The sequence below is a fragment of the Chelonoidis abingdonii genome, chromosome 9 (assembly GCF_003597395.2).
Source record: "Chelonoidis abingdonii isolate Lonesome George chromosome 9, CheloAbing_2.0, whole genome shotgun sequence".
NCBI lineage: Eukaryota > Metazoa > Chordata > Testudines > Testudinidae > Chelonoidis > Chelonoidis abingdonii.
In genome coordinates this window covers 34,001,390-34,019,362 of record NC_133777.1, presented here as the reverse complement: position 1 = coordinate 34,019,362, position 17,973 = coordinate 34,001,390, and the positions used below count along the sequence as shown (strand labels likewise).

Genomic DNA, 17,973 nt, shown 5'->3' with positions numbered 1-17,973 from the left:
AGCCACAGGAAAGATGATTTTTCAAAGGCTTGTCAAACGCTTGCAGAAAAGCAAGGCAATCTCCTTGTAGGTACAACATCTGCAGAGCAAACTGCTTCAGACTGGCAAATGCAGTCAAATGGCAATGGCAGAACTGTAGCTTTTTAGTTGGGATACTGGAGCACAACTAGTGTTATTCCAGGGAAAATATAGAACAAGCTCACTAAGGAAACTGTACAGATATCTGAAGCAAAGCTTGTTTCTTATTCAGGACAGGATAGTCCAGTCTAAAGGCAAGTAGCCATCACAATTGGTTTTAAAAACCGTTACTATTAATAACTGTCCAAATATGAAATGGGGCTGCACTACCTGTGTTAGGACTTAACACCTGCCAAACTTGGAAGATCTTTAAGTACCACATACACAGAGCACAGACAGGACCTTAGCAGAATTCCCAAGTGTATTACAGTGTCTAGGATGTTTGGAAGGAGAATTAAGACAGATAAACTAGTAACTCTAGTAATCCATCCACCAATAGACAATGTAAAAACTGATTTTGGTAATATAGAAGCTGGAAAACACAGAACAATTACAGGGTTAAGTCAGTGATTGTAGGTGAAAAGCCAAACAAACTGTGGTTATGCATTAATTCCTGTAATTTAAATAAAGCCATAAAAGGTGAGTGTTCTCCAGTGAAAACCGTTGAGGAGTAGCAACTAAGTTCTCAAACACAAAAAATGCTCAGCATAAGGTGCAAAGATATGTTTCTTGGCAAGTGAAGCTAGATTAGTTAGTTCTAAGTGAGTGACTTCATACAGTGTTCTGGGCCAGATCCTGACATCCAGTCAAACTGCAGGCAGCGCAGCTCAGGTACCATGATGCACCTCTCTGCTCTCGTTTGGTCAAGGCACCACCATGTTTAGGGCAGGTTCCCCACACTGAGAGCTGCTCCAACATATGCCAGATGCTTACAGTACCAAAGGGCAGAAAGTGAGGCTAGAGACTGGCTCAGGTGCATCCTGTCGAGTCCCCCTTTCTGCTGGTCACATTCTCTTGTGTCAGCTGCAGCAGGAAAGAGAAGAGATGCCATAGGAGCCATGACACCCAGATTGAAAAAGAGGTAGTCCTGGGGGATGTAGCAAGACCGCATAGAAGGACTGGTTTCTCCAGCATGGATGCCAATGGACAGGTGATTAAGGACATCACTTCCAACAAAACCTCAGTTACATAAACCTAAGAAGTTACCAGACATACAAACACAGCTTGAAGAAAGACAAAGAAACAGACATGGAGAACTGCTTTCTAGACCGACGGCTAAGCAGCCAGTGCCCCAGCAACACTTGATACTTACCAGCAAGTTAAAGAACTATGGATTGGATAAGGTAGATAGAAAGCTGGCTAGATTGTCAGGCTCAATGGGTAGTGATCAACAGCTCGATGTCTAGTTGACAGCCGGTATCAAGCGGTATCAAGTGGAGTGCCCCAGGGGTCGGTCCTGGGGCTGGTTTTGTTCAACAGCTTCATTAACGATCTGGATGTTGGGATGAATTGCACCCTCAGCAAGTTCGTGGATGACGTTAACCTGGGGGGAGAGGTAGATACACTGGACTGTAGGGATAGGGTCCAGAGTGACCTAGGAAAATTAGAGGATTGGGCCAAAACAAATCTGATGAGGTTCAACAAGGACAAGTGCAGAGCCCTGCACTTAGGACAGAAGAATCCCATGCACCTCTACAGGCTGAGGACTGACTGGCTAAGCAGCAGTTCTGCAGAAAAGAACCTGGGAATTACTGTGGATATGAGTCAGCAGTGTGCTCTCATTGCCAAGAAGGCCAACGGCATGTTGGGCTGCATTAGTAGGAACTCTGCCAGCAGATCGAGGGAAGTGATTATTCCCCTCTGTTCAGCACTGGTGAGGGCACATCTGGAGTATTGCGTCCAGTTTTGGGCCCCTCACTACAGAAACGATGTGGACAAATTGGAGAGAGTCCAATGGAGGGCAATGAAAATGATTAGGGGGCTGTGGCACATGACTTCGAGGAGAGGCTGAGAGAATTGGGCTTATTTAGTCTAGAGAACAGAAGCGTGAGGGGGGATTTGATAGCAACCTTCAACTACCTGAAGGGGGATTCCAAAGAGGATGGATCTAGGCTGTTCTCAGTGGTAGCAGATGACAGAACAAGGAACAATGGTCTCAGGTTGCAGTGGAGGAGGTCTAGGTTGGATATTAGGAAAAACTGTTTCACCAGGAGGGTGGTGAAGCACTGGAATGGATTACCTAAGGATGTGGTGGAATTTCCATCCTTAGAGGTTTTTAAGGCAAAGCCCTGGCTGGGATGATTTAATTGGGGTTGGTCCTGCTTTGAGCAGGGGATTGGACTAGATGACCTCCTGAAGTCTCTTCCAACCTTAATCTTCTATGATACGCCTGCAGCATAGTCCCAGTCATGTATTGTACCAACAGGCAGAGATGCCAGAGGAATCATCAAAGTTGTTTAAAACACCTGAGCCATTCCAGGTATCTGTTGAGAGAGGAGATGAAAGTGCCCATTGCTCTAGTACAGAGAAAGGCAAAGTAGTATTGCTATTAAGAGTCAATAGCCATTGGTTTGACATGATGAGTTATACACTTTGTTGCTTTCTGTAGTTGTTGGCATCAGTCAAGCCCCTAGATTGAGAAATAGCTGATAACTAACCACCTGCATCAGGTCAATGAGATGTTAAACATCCCTGCATCTCAATCTTCCTGCGTAAGACCCTTCTGCTCACGTGGAGGGGAATTTTCCAGCGCTCTGTTGGCGTGGGGGTGGCTGAGTCTCAGTTGGAGTTTCTGGAGTTCTGCCCTCAAAAGCATGTGTGTCGCTGCTGTGGCTGCCCCATGGGAAGTCTGGAGCAGAGCCGAGGCCATGGAAAGGGAGACTCATAGACTCATAGACTCGTAGGTCAGAAGGGACCAATATGATCATCTAGTCTGACCTCCTGCACAAAGCAGGCCACAGAACTCTACCCATCCACTTTTATAACAACCCCTAACACATGACTGAGTTATTGAAGTTCCTCAAAATTGTGGTTTGAGACTCAAGCTGCAGAAAATCCACAACAAAGTGACCCATAGCCCCACGCTGCCAGAGGAAGGCGAAAAAAACCTCCAGGCCCCTGCAATGCCGCCCTGGAGGAAATTCCCTTCCAACCCGAAATATGGCGATCAGCTAAACCCCTGAGCATCTGCAACTCACCAGCCAGCCACCCCAGAAAGAATTTCTCTGCATAACCTACAGATCCATCCATCCATCATCCCCTACAGAAACGCATCCATTGAGCAGACTTATCTGCTGATAATCAAGATCAATTGCCCAATAATTAAATTATCCCATCATATCATCCCCTCCATATACTTATCAAGCGTTAAGTCTTAAAGCCGACTAAGTCTTTTGACCCCACAACTTCTCTCGGAAGCTGTCCAGAAACTTCACATCCCCCTAAATGGTAGAAACCTTCGACATCATTTCAGTCTAAACTTCCTAATATCCAGTTTGTACCCATTTGTCCTTGTGCCTACATAGTACTAAAGCTTAAATAAGTAATCCCTCTCGACCTCCCTAACGTTAAATACCCCCCTGAATATTTATATAGAGCAAGCATATCCCCCGGAGCCTTCTTTTGGCCAGGCTATCAAGCCAAGCTCTTGAGTCTCCTTTCACATAAGGTCAGATGATCCATCCTCGGATCAATCCTAGTAGCCCGCGTCTTGAACCTGTTCCAGTTGAATTCATCCTTCTTAATCATGGGACAACCAGACTGCACACAATATGCCAGGTGGGGTCTCACCAGACGCTTATTAAGGTACTTAACAGCACCAGCTAAAGGCACAATACAACTAAAAACAAAAAGAAAACACCAAACAAGGAACACTCTGCTACTCAAATACTGGAATAACCATCATACAATTGCTCTTTTAACACACAGCCATATCGCATTGGCTGCTCATAAGACCATCCTGCTAATCAACAACCAAATACCCCAAGCGATCCTCTCTACCTCTGTATTGCTGCAACTGATGCGTCCCACACGTATAATCTAAAACATTCTATAATAACATATAAACCGTAACGATGCAAAATGACCTTGGCACTTTCAGCTAATAATAAATTTCAATCCATTACTTATGACACAACAACAAATCCAGTTTAAAGTGGGTCCAACGTCCCTGCTAAGAATCCTGGTCTTCCTCCGTGTTAGCAATAACAAGACACCCCATAAGCTTTGTAGTGCATCGACAGAACTTAATAGACACATTCGCAGAGCTCATTGTGCCAAAGCAGTAAATAAAAAAGGTAAAATTAAGTCAGCCCAAACCGATCCTTGAGGGCACTACCACATAGTACCTCTTCCAGCCTGACATTCCCAACACCTACAACACACAAACCAAAAAAAAAAAAAAAAAAAAAAATGACAAACGTACAAAAACACTCACCCTTCTAGCACGACCGAGTTCTCCTATCCACTCATTTTAAACCTTTACAAATATTCATAATCATCAAACAGCCCATCTTTCCAATTTAACTAACAGTTGCCCCATGTGGAACCGTGTCAAACGACCATTAACTGAAATCGAGGTAAATTAGATCTAACAGCGCATTTCCTTATGTCTAAGAATCTGTCACTGCCTCAAGAGAGGAGATAGGTTGTTTGGCACGATCTTACCTTTAGTAATCCATGTTGCAATTTCGTAACAATAACCATTGGACTCAATGGACCTTTACTACTTTCTCTTTAAAATTTTTTCCAGAGACCGTTTACAATACTGCGACGTCAAGCTAACAGGACTAAGTACCCGGATCAGCTTTTTCCCCTTTCTTGAAGATAGGAATACGTAGCTCAATAATCTCCATCAAGTACGGTACAACACCCGATTTACCAATTGATTAAAAAAATTCCTCAACCTTCAGCTAACGGGCTTGCAATTAGCACCAGTTCCTTTAATATCCTATGAGATGTAGATTGTCCAGGCCCTCCAGATTTGTATCCCATTAAGATGTTCAAAGTATATGGACCTCTACCTCAGAATGCGGTATATAAATCACCTCCATATCCTCATTCCCATTTTATCATACCTGCATCATCCCTAAACTCCTCACAGTCTTAAATATAAAGACTGAGGGCAAAGTACTTATTTAAGATATGGGACCATGCCTAGGATTAACTCCTTTAACCTCAGATCCATCCGCAGTGTAATAGTGGCCGCTCACTTCTCTTTCTCCTTGTTCTTCTATCATATTTATGTGAGCTGTAGAAACTTTACTATTAGTTTAATTCCCTTTGCAAGGTCCAGTTCACACAGCTTTTAGCCTTCCTCACTTTATCCTACATGTTCTGACCTCAACTAAAGGGACCTTCCTTGCTAATTCCCGCTTTCTTCATCCCTGTAAGCTTCCTCTTTTTCCCTAATCCCCTCTCTGAGATGCTAGCTGCTCATCCAGCTTGGCCTATCAAATCCTCGCCCATCGGGTTTTCTTTCCCCCCCTTATTCTTGGGATGCAGGCTTACGACACGTTTCCGCAGCTTCGACTTAAAGTAATTCCAGGCCTCCTCGCATTTAAATCCACAAGTTCCTCCGTCCAAATCCACTTCCCTAACTAATTTCCTTAACTCTTTAAAAATTAGCCCTTGAGCAAGTTAAAAACCACCTAAAATCACCAGATCTACCTTTGTTCTTAACCTTCACACTAGTTTGAACATGAATCAGCTCATGATACACTCAACCATAGGTTCCCTAACACCATTTCTTCTACGAGGTCCTCACTGCTCACCAAAACCAAACTAAAATTAGAGCATCCCTCATCGTAGTAACTAAAACCATAACAACTGCTCTTGGTGAAGAAATCCATCCGCTATCACATCCAAAATCTGACCAACCTATTCTGCAAGCACTTGTTCCGAACCAGTCTATATATACTGGGAGATTGAAAGTCTCCATAGATCACACATTTTTTTTTTTTTTTTCCCCTAGTGTTTACTCGTAGTAAAGACATTAAAGAGGTCTCTAATCCGTATCCAAATCAGATCCGGCGGTCTGGTAAGCACACGCCCAAGCACTAACTCAGGGGAGGCTCTAGTAGCTTTTTTTTACCCAGTGTGATTTTTTGCCCAGACAGAACTCTGTCATTATCATTCCATCACTTCTATTCATTACAGTTAACCTCAGCATTGATGTACAATGCACTCCACCACCTTTGCCTTTCTTCCTGTCTTTTCTAAACAGCACATAGCCTTCAATACCTGTACTCCAGTCATGAGTACTATTCCACGAGGTTTCTGTTATCCCTATAATATCCGGTTTCACTTCCTGCACCAGTAGCTCCAGTTCCTCCATCTTGTTACCTAGGCTCCTGGCATTAGTGTACAGACATTTTAATTTTTGGCGTTTGGCGTCAGTGACATTCTTTACCCCGTTGTGCACAGACCTTCTTCCACCAGCATCACCTGTTAGTCTAGTTTCTACTCCGCTTTTCCTCCTTGGGTCAATTCTTCGGTCCACAAGCGTATCCCCTCTCACTTTGTTTACTTTCCTCTCCAGGTTAAATTCTGGCGTGGAGATCTCCTGGTCATCTCCCAACCATCTCCCCCAACTTCCTAGTTTAAAGCTCTCTTAATGAGGTCAGCGAGCCTCCATCCTAGAAGTCTATTTCCCTCCTTACTTAGGTGAAGTCCATCCCGAGAGAACAGACGGGATGAAGCAGTGAGAGGGATGGACTCAGACATGTCCAGTGAGGTTTAGGGGAAGGTGCTGGGTTGGGTTCACTGCAAACTGAAGCCTCATGATTAAGAAGCTGTGTGGGCAGGGGCTAACCAGAGCCGTAGATCGAGGTGAGAGCCAGTGTGTGACTGGCCCCAGAGAGCGACTGGCTCTGGGTTACCCCATAGTCCAGCCCAGTGACCTGGTCAGTGTCACACTGCAGATCAGCTCCAGGAGCCCACACAGAATCCCCCTAGGATGTGGCTGCAGGGGTTTTCTCAGGGTCTCTGCTGGCTCCCTCATGTTTCCAGGAAAGCTAGTGAAGCCATAGATTGCTAAGTGAGGCATTACAGGCCCCCACAGTCCTGGCACCAAAGCATGCTAGGGCTGAAGAAAGGCCTTGTGTTTCTGAAGGCCCCATGCCATGCCAGGACTCCCTCATCTGCTGCCATTTGTTATCACAGCTGAGCCCCCCAAATACCCTTGCCAGAAACACATCCATTTCCAACTCCAGCCAAGATCTGATAAGGACCAAGGCATCTGTTCCACATTAGGCACTGCATGCTCTTGTTTCTTGCCGAGCATGAGAAGGCCTGGTGAGCAGGGATGCTGTGCTCCGACGAGATCCCATCTGGTGAAAATTAGGGAAATGATAACATCTTTTGGGGGGGGCACAAGGGGAGTTGTTTTTGTTTGGCTTTGGAGTCACGTTTGACTATAACACTGATGGAAACCTAGATACCTTTCCCAGTTCTTAAACAGCCCGAGTCCTAAGCTGGCTGATGGGACAGTCATCTCCAGGTTTAGCAGCTTCTCTCCCTCCTGCGACTCTCCCAGCAAGCACTCACTGCAGAATGAGTAAACCCTGTGGCTGTAGGGCTGGGACAGGGGAATGAGCCAGTTTTGGTCCTCCCCATGGAGTTGGAGATCAGATGTGCTGGGAAGCACCAAGAAGACCCACTTCAGATTCATCCCATGGCTCTAGAGCCAGAGAGGAAGATGTGAAAGCAAGAACCATGAAGGAATAACTTCACTTCCATCCCCTGGGTATAGCTCCTGGGATGAGGGAGTGAAAGGGAAAGACCCACTCTGGGTCCTTCCAATGAAGACAGGAGACTCAGGAGACCCATGCCCCACCCGACTCTAGCTTATCTGTGTCCTCTGATGAGGGGAGATTGGACTATGGAAGTGCGTGTGTGTGTGTGTGTAAAGTGGAAACTATATTCCAGTCTTGGTTCTAGCACTCATCCCCTCTGAGAGAGAATCACCCCATCACTATGGAAGAATGAGAAGATGGGTCTTGTTGCTAAGCATGGCTATGATACAATCAGCATTACTGGACTGACGCTTTCATCCCAGTCCCTCAACTTCCTCCTTGAGGATGTCAGTGGTTTGGTTCAGCAAATTCCTGCTGCATCAGCAAAAGTGTTGCAACTTCACAGGTGTTCCATTCATTGCAGTACCTTTCATCCTGTGAGACTGACCCACTGCTCAAGGCTCCAAGACCTCCTCTCTTGCATCTGTAGACAGAGAGAGGGAGATAGCATAGAGGCCAGGAGTAGCTGGAAGGCAGGACGGAGGAGTCCAGACCATTGAGCCAAGTAGCAGTACAGCTGTGGTTGGCTTACAAGACACTGAGCAACTGTTATGGATGGATCTCCAGTGATGACACAGGCATTGCCTCTCCTCTCTCCCGCTCTGCACTGGCCGTGGCACTGCATCCTGCAGATCTCCAGCTTGCTGCCCCTTTGCCAGTACGCTGGGCTCACCGGCTGTGGCACGTACACTCCTCATCTTGCCAACAATAAAAATGAGCAGAGTATCGTAAATGGTTTTCCTTTTTTCTGACACAAACCAGGGTCGCTTTTTACACATTTTTTCCAAAGTTAAAAATTCCCTGCTGGGACCCAACCCTTTTATTTCTCTCTCTCTCCTCTTCCTTTTTCACTCCCTCCCCTCTTTCACAAGGCTGCAATTAGTTAATGAGCCTTAACACTCTCTCTTTCACCCTGCCTCCCCCCTACCCCCGCTCACCAGTGGCTAATTGATGGGGCCAGCTGGCTGGAGAGCCTGTGGAAATTCCTCCCAGGTTCCGCAAGGTCCTCTGAAGCAGCTGCAGCTGGGTTGGCCCTAAGGTAGGGAAGGGGGTGGGAGAAATTGACTGTTCTGGTATCCGAAGCTCAAATGATGGCAGACAGCTGTAAGTGCTGATTCAAACACTCTAAGCTCTAGGGACTGAACCTGAGGAGACTTAACTGAAAAGAAGTCATGCTCTGCTCCAAGCCCTTGATGAAAAGAAACACACAGTAGGAGCATCCTCTGGCCAGATCCCTGTGCTTGGAATGAGATGGGAGTTCCAGCTCTGTGCTTCTCTGATCCTGGAGGCTGCTTCTCTAGTGGACCCCCATACCTGACTGAGGGGGTGAGAAGAGAATTCATTCTTCAGATTTCAGTCCTGGCCCATCCCACTCTTATCTGTTTCACCCTGCCTTAAGATTCCCATGACGCCACTTGAATTGCTCAAGGCTCTTTCTTCTCAGGAGAATCCTCTGGGGAGTTTCAAAACTCAGTCTCCTTTATATTTTGTCATTGGAGCTAATGTGTTTATCCAAGTGATAGGCTGTTAGCTGTAGTTGGTGTTAGATGTAGTGCAGGCATGTGTTCTGCAAACTGCTCCTACCTAGTTTTGTCAAGGCACTTTAGCCTTGACTGGCACCAGCCCCTGCTATTTCAGTTTCATGTCCCACCCAGCTTTGCCAATGCCCTGTAGTCCTACCTTTGTATTTAGGGCTGACGAGATGGGGTTGGGGGGAAGCTGGTGCAAATGACCAGGGCCCAGTGGTCCAGAAGGGGGCCAAGGGCTCGGCTTCCCCAGCTTCGTCGGCCCTATTTAGCTGGTCCGCCCTTGCTGGGGGGCTTGAAAAAGTGTTTTCACCGGGGCCGAAACCTGCTCTTGGCGGCTCTGTTTGTATTCATTATGCAGTAAATTAGTGTGTTTGCAAACAGCCTGTGCAGTACTTACATCACACACATGCCCTCACTTACACAAATGAGCTCCTGCATGCCAAAGTGTTTGGAGGGGGGCTGTTCTTCGTACAAACACCTGTAGAGACAATCCCTGCCATTTTTCATTAATCGCTGGTCACCATTCATTATTCTTCTGTGTAAAAACTTCAGTCGTCCAATCAGGGAATAGCAGCAATACCATTTGATTCAGGTGACCAGTTACATGCCACAAATACCAGATTATGAATAGCTAGTTGTGAGCAGCCCTTCGGTTTAAAATTGTTTATCTGAAAGTTTCAGTGAATACATCAAACCCATACATAGAAAATCAGGCTTGGTTAATGGACAGAAAAGAAGGTCTAAATGAGCTGAGTAAAACCCCCAGCGGATTTATGGTGTTTTAACGATATTTTGTTCATTTTCAGTCTGTGTGCAATGGCTGTTATCAGAGACATGCCCTGTTCAGCACAGAGGGTTGTGTGTGAAATACATCTATTGCTTTTCTTTTAGCAGCATTTCTATTTCTCTCTTGTTTTCTCAGCTTGTGACTGCCACCCTGTTGGTGCAGCCGGTAAAACCTGCAACCAGACTACCGGGCAGTGCCCATGCAAAGATGGTGTGACAGGGCTCACCTGCAATCGCTGTGCCAAGGGCTACCAGCAGAGCCGGTCACCTGTGGCTCCCTGCATCAGTGAGTAATGCTATCAACAATGCCTAGTTCCAATGTTTGTGTGTTCTAGAGCCCCAGTTCCTCCTTTGCCATCTTTACAAGTGCAAGATCTTATAGCTATTTTGTTATCTGAGGCTGTGAAGTGCTTCCTTGCTGCCAGGGACTGTGAGATCATTGGCTCTTAGAAGCTAAGCAGGGCTGGCATGGGGCAGCAGTGGGGTAGGAGCTCTTCAGAGAGCACCACATGCTAGTGGATCCATACCCTCAGGGGCTCTGCACTGCTGGAGAACATCTTTTGAATGACCCCACAGCTATGTGGGAGCTCTGCACAAGAGGTTTTCTCTACTCACTTCCTTCTCTTCCATCTAGCTCCCCCATGGCTGCTCTCTGCACTGGAAGCCAAGCCAGTGTCCCAGCTCCCACAGCTGTTCTGGACTGAAGCTGAACTGGAAGCCTTGGGGAGGCTGTAAGATTCTTTCCATGCTCTGTGCCCCAGGGAGGCCAGCAGTGGGAAGAGATTAAAGGTGGCAACTCATAGACTCATAGACTCATAGGTCAGAAGGGACCAATATGATCATCTAGTCTGACCTCCTGCACAAGGCAGGCCACAAAACCCTACCCATACACATTTATAACAACCCCGAACCCATGACTGAGTTATTGAAATCCTCAAAATTGAGATTTGAAGACCTCAAGCTGCAGGGAATCCACCAGCAAGCGACCCATGCCCCACGCTGCAGAGGAAGGCGAAAAACCTCCAGGGCCTCTGCCAATCCGCCCTGGAGGAAAATTCCTTCCCGACCCCAAATATGGCGATCAGCTAAACCCTGAGCATGTGGGCAAGACTCACCAGCCAGCACCCAAGAAAGAATTCTCTGCAGTAACTCAGTTCCCATCCCATCCAACATCCCCTCACAGACCATTGAGCAGACTTATCTGCCGATAATCCAAAATCAATTGCCCAAATTAAACTATCCCATCATAACATCCCCTCCATATACTTATCAAGCTTAGTCTTAAAGCCAGATAAGTCTTTTGCCCCCACTACTTCCCTCGGAAGGCTGTTCCAGAACTTCTCTCCCCTAATGGTTAGAAACCTTCGTCTAATTTCAAGTCTAAACTTCCTAATATCCAGTTTGTACCCATTTGTCCTCGTGCCTACATTAGTACTAAGCTTAAATAATTCCTCTCCCTCCCTAACGTTAATCCCCCTGATATATTTATATAGAGCAAGCATATCCCCCCGGAGCCTTCTTTTGGCCAGGCTAAACAAGCCAAGCTCTTTGAGTCTCCTTTCATAAGGCAGGTTTTCCATTCCTCGGATCATCCTAGTAGCCCGTCTCTGAACCTGTTCCAGTTTGAATTCATCCTTCTTAAACATGGGACACCAGAACTGCACACAATATTCCAGGTGGGGTCTCACCAGCGCCTTATATAACGGTACTAACACCTCCTTATCCTTGCTGGAAATACCTCGCCTGATGCACCCTAAAACCGCATTTGCTTTTTTAACGGCCATATCGCATTGGCGGCTCATAGACATCCTGCTATCAACCAATACCCCAAGGTCCTTCTCCTCCTCCGTCGCTTCCAACTGATGCGTCCCCAACGTATATCTAAAATTCTTATTATTAATCCCTAAGTGCATGACCTTGCACTTTTCACTATTATATTTCATCCTATTACTATTACTCCAGTTTACAAGGTGGTCCAGATCTTTCTGAATAGTATCCCGGTCCTTCTCCGTGTTAGCAATACCCCCCAGCTTTGTGTCATCCGCAAACTTTATTAGCACATTCCCGCTCTTTGTGCCAAGGTCAGTAACAAAAAGGTCAGTAACAAAACTACATTATGCTGATGGGAATAGGATGCTCCTAGTTCGGCTCCCTTGCAGGAGCACAACAGGGCAGAGTGGGGACCCCGTAGTGCACAGAGTCAGCTAGCTGGCATCTCTCTCCACCTGCTGATCGCAGTGCTGCAGGGAGCACAGCAATGGCTCTTGGGGCTGAGATGGGCAGCTCTAGTGGTTTCTCTAAAGGTCTCCTGGAAGCCTCCAGTTCCTCTTTATCTTGCATCAGCAACAGCAGAACTGTCCCAGCAGGATCAGTGGATGCCTGGCCTGGCTGTCTTGTCCAGAGAGCAGCACTGACTAGGAAGAGAAGCTGATACGTGAGCAGAGAACATCTCTTCCAGAGGTTCGCTGGTGCCAGGGTGGAGGCAGGGAGACAGTGCTGCTGCACAGGCCAATAGAGAACATGACACAGCACACACTGGCCTTGTCCCTCACTGCCACTTATCTGCCAGGGCTCCCAGCATGTCACTGCTCTTCATGGTCTAGGCTAGTCAACCTGGAGCTAGATGGTGCTGTCTGAACACGAGTGACCATGACAATGGTATTTGTAGGATCAGGCTGGTGCACAGTGCTGAGTGCCCTACACCACCATATGGAGTGGGGGGAAATGAGCGAGTCCTGCTCTTGTTCTCAGAACATCTATTGTAATAAATCCGTTATCACATAGGACTTCAGGGTTGTGGCTGTGCTGCCAGCTTGGATACTTGGAACTTCATGGCAACTGTGGAGACAGAACTTAGAGCCTCATGCTCCCGAAACACAGAATGCCCCCTTTCCAACCATGTGAGCTAATGGACAATCTGCTTCCAGCACAGGGCCAGGAATCCTGGTTGAAGAGTTCCGACTGTACCCCCATACAGGCAGTGGTAACACATTCACACTGCACAGCTGATTACAAAAGAGTGGCTTGCTCTGTTTCACTGGATACCGGGCCAAATTCTGCCCCTGGTTGCATCACTGCAAGTCTGGAGAAGGGCTGCACTGAAGTCAATGTAAAACTCTCATTTTCTTCAATGGTGCCAAGATTCAGTCCTAATCAGAGTGGGCGAAATTCCCTCCTGGTGTTAACTCCATTGAAATCATCAGAGTTATGCCAGACTTGGCTCATTGACTTCAGTAGAGTTATTTTAGATTCACCCTAAAAACAGAACCAGCGCCCACTATGAATGAAGCTTGTTAATCCTCTATACGAATCCTTTGGGGGGGGGGGGTGTTTTCCTGGGCTTATCCCCTGGGGAACCCTATGACTCCCAGAGCTCCCTCTAGCCTCACTGGCAGGGACAACAAGGGGGATGTACTATGATGCACACCCTCTTAGTGCCTGGCATGTCCCCATGGCAGAAGCAAAGGAAACCAGCAGGGGACGCTGCTTTGTCCTTTTTTGCTGCTAGCAATAGACTCTCCACCAGCAGAAGCAGGGGAGGGGTATAGGTTTTGACCAACCCCACTGTTGGAAAGCAAGCACCCTTCCTTAAGAATCTCACCCCTTCTTTTCCAGAGATTCCTGCCATCAACCCAACCTCCGTGGTCACCAGCACAGAAGAGCCGGCAGGTGAGTGCTCTAAATCCTGGGATTCAAAAGGCATAAGAAGAACACTATCTGGGCACTTTGCAGCTATTCCTGTCTAATTGTATTTTCCCCTTATCATTCCTAGAAGACTCCTTACTCTCCCCTTATTTAAGTGTGCACTGGGATTGAACACCAAATAGTCTCCTCACGCCCAGCTTGGTTCTGGAGAGCAAGCAGCTAGGTCTCCTCCAATGAAAAATAAAATGTGCAAATGAGGTTTTAAATCCTATTTATTTTTGGAACCCAACCAAAGAAACTTGACAGGAGTCCTATCAGCTTGCCTGCACTCTGGCCAGGAGCAGCCCACCCCCTCGAGGGAGGGGACCTAGTGCTTTCTCACATAGGGATTCAGGGAGGTTTGTTTCTTTAATCCTCTCCAAACACAAGAGATTTCCCCTGAGTGCTCTTTGCCTCAGCATCAGCCGCCTTTGGGGAACATGTGGTTTCTAAGTCTTCTGTTCTTGTTCCAAGGCTCTCAGGCCATGGCATCTGTCCCACAGCTGTGCCGTCCAGTGGCAGGTTGAGAAATGGATCAGCTTGCACCACTGGGACACATGTTGAGTTCTCTTTTCAGAACCAGGTGGGGCCTGGCCCTTGGGTGGGTACCTCCCCACATCCCTGCTCTCCCACACAAGGGCCTGGCATAGTTGCTGTCCTGGCATTCTCCTGAGATCGGGGAGCTCCTGGCCTGCCCAAGCAGACAGAAAGCATTGCTGGCTACAGCTGATTTCTGAGCATCCATGAACAGCCATGGTTCCAAATGGAGGACTGGCCTCCTGTTGCTAGCTTCTCCGATGGCTTCCCTCCACCTATCTGCATAGCCTCCTTTCTTCCTGGACTGGGCTTGAGCCAGCTACCTCACTGTTTTCTGAGAGGCTTGGACAATGGGTTGATGGTGCACACTTGATGGGAAGGGGAGAGAGAAGCCAAGTGTCAACTGCAGAGTGATGGCATGGTAAACCCATAATGTCTCTCAGCCTCTACAGGAGGCTCGGCTCTGAGTTAAGCAGGAGACGTAACAGGATTGATACCTATGGGAAACCTAGGAGAGTGCTTTGACTAGGAGAAACAACTGTCCATCACAGTCCCAGGAGCTATCTAAGAGGAAGGAGCAGGACTGTTTTAATGGAACTCCACCCACCCCTGCTAGATCCTGCAGGCAGGTTAGTGGCACTTCATGGTCCACAAGCCAAAGGCTGATGATAGCAAGAGCAAGGCCATCTGTTCTCAGGTCTCACGACATCATCCTTCAATATGATGGACTCTATCTCCATTGAAGGTCCATGGGTGACTTGCTGGAAGATTCTCTGCACCTTGAAGTCTTTAAACCATGAGTTGAGGACTTCAGTGGCTCAGACACAGGTTTGATACAGGAGTGGGTGGGTGAGTTTCTGTGTCCTGCATTGTGCAGGAGGTCAGACTAGATGATCATAATGGTCCCTTCTGACCTTAAAGTCTATGATTCTATTATTCTTGATCTGAAATCTAGGCTTGAATAGGGTCTCAGATGTTGCAGCAGAGGAGATGCTGCTGCAGGGGACCCATCCGCATCGGAGAAGAGGGATTAGAGATAGGATGGCATTGACAGCATTGCTAGCATGGAGGGATGGTGACCCGAGCAAAGGCCTGACCTGGTAAATTGTCTCTCAAAGGGAAGTTTGACAGTCTTTCTCATTAGGCATCCAGACAATTCCACTGCTTTGCACTACCCCAGAGAGGCACAGGTTTGATTTCCAAGTGGTGGCTTGGACTCCTCAAACAATTGCAGAAACTGTGCCTCTGAGATGGGCCAATACTCAGTCAGACCAGGCTCCTAGATAGATAGATAGATGTGGTGAATCTTTTACACAAAGCATACTGCTATCTCCTCGCAGTGCTGCCAAGTTTGTGCCTGAGTCTGGATAAAAAGTCCAGACTGATATAGCAGCCAGCTGACATCCTTCTGACTAGCTCTACTGCTGGCTGTGACCTGACGCATGCGGTGGTGAAAGAATAAAGCAATCTCTTTGCTTCCCTCATCACTGTGGTAGAGGAGCCACTGTTTTTAGGTCACATTTTCCTCCCCATCCCCAGGTAATCCTTCCATCTAATCTGGGTGTCGCCTGTATTTCTGAGATGTTTATTGCCATAGTAATAGTCTCCAAAGCAACCTCCAACCCACTCTGTATCCATCTGTAGTGTTCCTTATTGGCTAGTCAAAGAGCAGAGGAAGAAGAGAGTGTAAGGGTCTCTGACACATTTTTCTTCTTCCCATCATATTATTCCCCTCAAGGCCTTGGTCTTCTCATACACCTCAGCATGAAAATAGCAGACATCCTACCCAGTTTCCACTCCTGTCGATAGCACACATGGGGATTATGGTGCTAAAACGACACCAAATGTTTGTTCCTGCTGCTCAGCACCTCCTCAGGGTCAGCCAGCCACCTTCTCGAGATCTTCCCCCATAGCTGGCTGAGATCAGGAGTCTCCTTGTAATGATCATATGTTTGGACAAGTCCCTGACAGGGTGGGGTAGCATGGGCTTTCTGCATCATAGCACCTCCGTGTTGTCAAGATGCCAGGTTATCTCATGCCACTTCTTCTTTCCTAGTGTGAATGAGCTCCTATGGACAGGTCATGGCCCCCAAGTACATATGGAGGATGTAGCTCAACAACATGAAGTCTGGAGGTGTAGAACAAAGGGGATCCTTAGTGATCTCTCCCAGCTTCCTCAATCCCTCCTGCCTTACCCAAACTGGTCACACAGTGATCCCTCCCCAGCAGATCCCCCCCAGCCCTTTGTGGAGTTAGTAATCTCTGGCCACCACCCCCCCAGCACATCTGTGAAGTTGCTTTTTAGTGCTAGGAGTTCTGTTGGAATGTTTTTGCACGTCTCCCTCTGACATGAGCTCGTGGCTGTTGGAGTATTTGCAAGCCCTTCTCCCAGACTGGATCAAGGGTGGACCCTTCAACAACAGTCTGTTAGTGTTTTGGGGCATTTTCTGAGTCCCACAGATCTGTGGGGCCCCCACCTGGCCCATTTTATTTTTAATATTCAGAAATTGACTGTGTTGGTTGCTTTATTTTTCCAGGGAAAGTCACTTCAGTGTGAGCTGGAGATGGCTGCATGTTTTATGGACTAGTGAAGATACCTCCCTGGGCCAGACTCTCAGCTGGTGTGAACTGGCCTGGCTCCGTTGACTGTAATGGAGCTACGCCGATAGCTGGGGCTTTGACCCACTGTCTCCAATGGAGCTGCAGTGATTTACCCTGGATAAAGAGCTGGCTCAGAGTATATCAGCATAAATGTCAAACTGGAGTGACATTTATATTTTTATAGCCTAGCCTATAGTGTCTATAAAATACACTTCATTTCATGCAACAAGTATGGCACAGGGACAGTTCTCTGTAAATCAAGTGACTTGTGTAGTATAACTGGACAAATAATAAGAGCTGTGATGCATTCTTGACAGTGTTTCCTGGCTGGGGAGGCTGACAATAGACCAGTGGTTCCCAAACTTTAACAACCTGTGAACCCCTTTCACTAAAATGTCAAGTCTCATGAACCCCCTCTTAAAAATGAGTATTTCCAGGGATTTTCTCCTTTACCTGAGTATAAATTATAAAAGCAGCGATAGTGGAAATATAAAATTTGTTATGACATGCTTATGACACACTATTTATTATTTATCATTACAGTATTTTTATTGCATTATGAAAATGGCAACACTCTTCCAAGATCTCACTTTCGTAGCTTGTATCACTTTGAATAAGTCTGTTATAAGACAAAGCTCCTGTGTTTCATCAAGGAGTATCAGATGTGAAACAGCATGAAGGTATTTAAGAAGCCAACTGGGCAGGCATCGCGAAGCCGGTCCCCCTCGCAGACAGGACCTGAATTGCCGGCAGCGGAAGACTTGTTTCTCGCGTTCTCGGGAAAATTCTCACTAATGGGGGGACAGAGCTGTCCCTTAGGGACCCTGGGAGGATGGACACTGAGAAGACTTAACCTTCAGCCTCCTTATAAAAAAATGGAAGAGAAGTAGAATTTTGCTGGTTTTTAAATTAAAATAGTATGTTTTTAAATTATTGTGAGAATAAGTTTAAGCTTTGTTGTAACGTGCGTTGGTTTGCCTGGAGTGCTCATAGACTGAATGCATTGTGGTAGGAGGAACGCTTTG

The 17,973-nt window shown here is 46.9% G+C and overlaps 1 protein-coding gene across 1 annotated transcript in view; it reads left to right on the top strand.

Moving 5' to 3' along the window:
• NTN3 (netrin 3) overlaps positions 1 to 17,973 on the top strand; it is a 100,074-nt gene that overhangs the window by 52,095 nt on the left and 30,006 nt on the right. The window contains exons 4-5 of the mRNA XM_032799399.2: positions 10,263 to 10,412; positions 13,742 to 13,795. Of these exons, the coding sequence (XP_032655290.1) occupies positions 10,263 to 10,412; positions 13,742 to 13,795 (204 nt within the window). The remainder of the gene's footprint in view (positions 1 to 10,262; positions 10,413 to 13,741; positions 13,796 to 17,973) is intronic.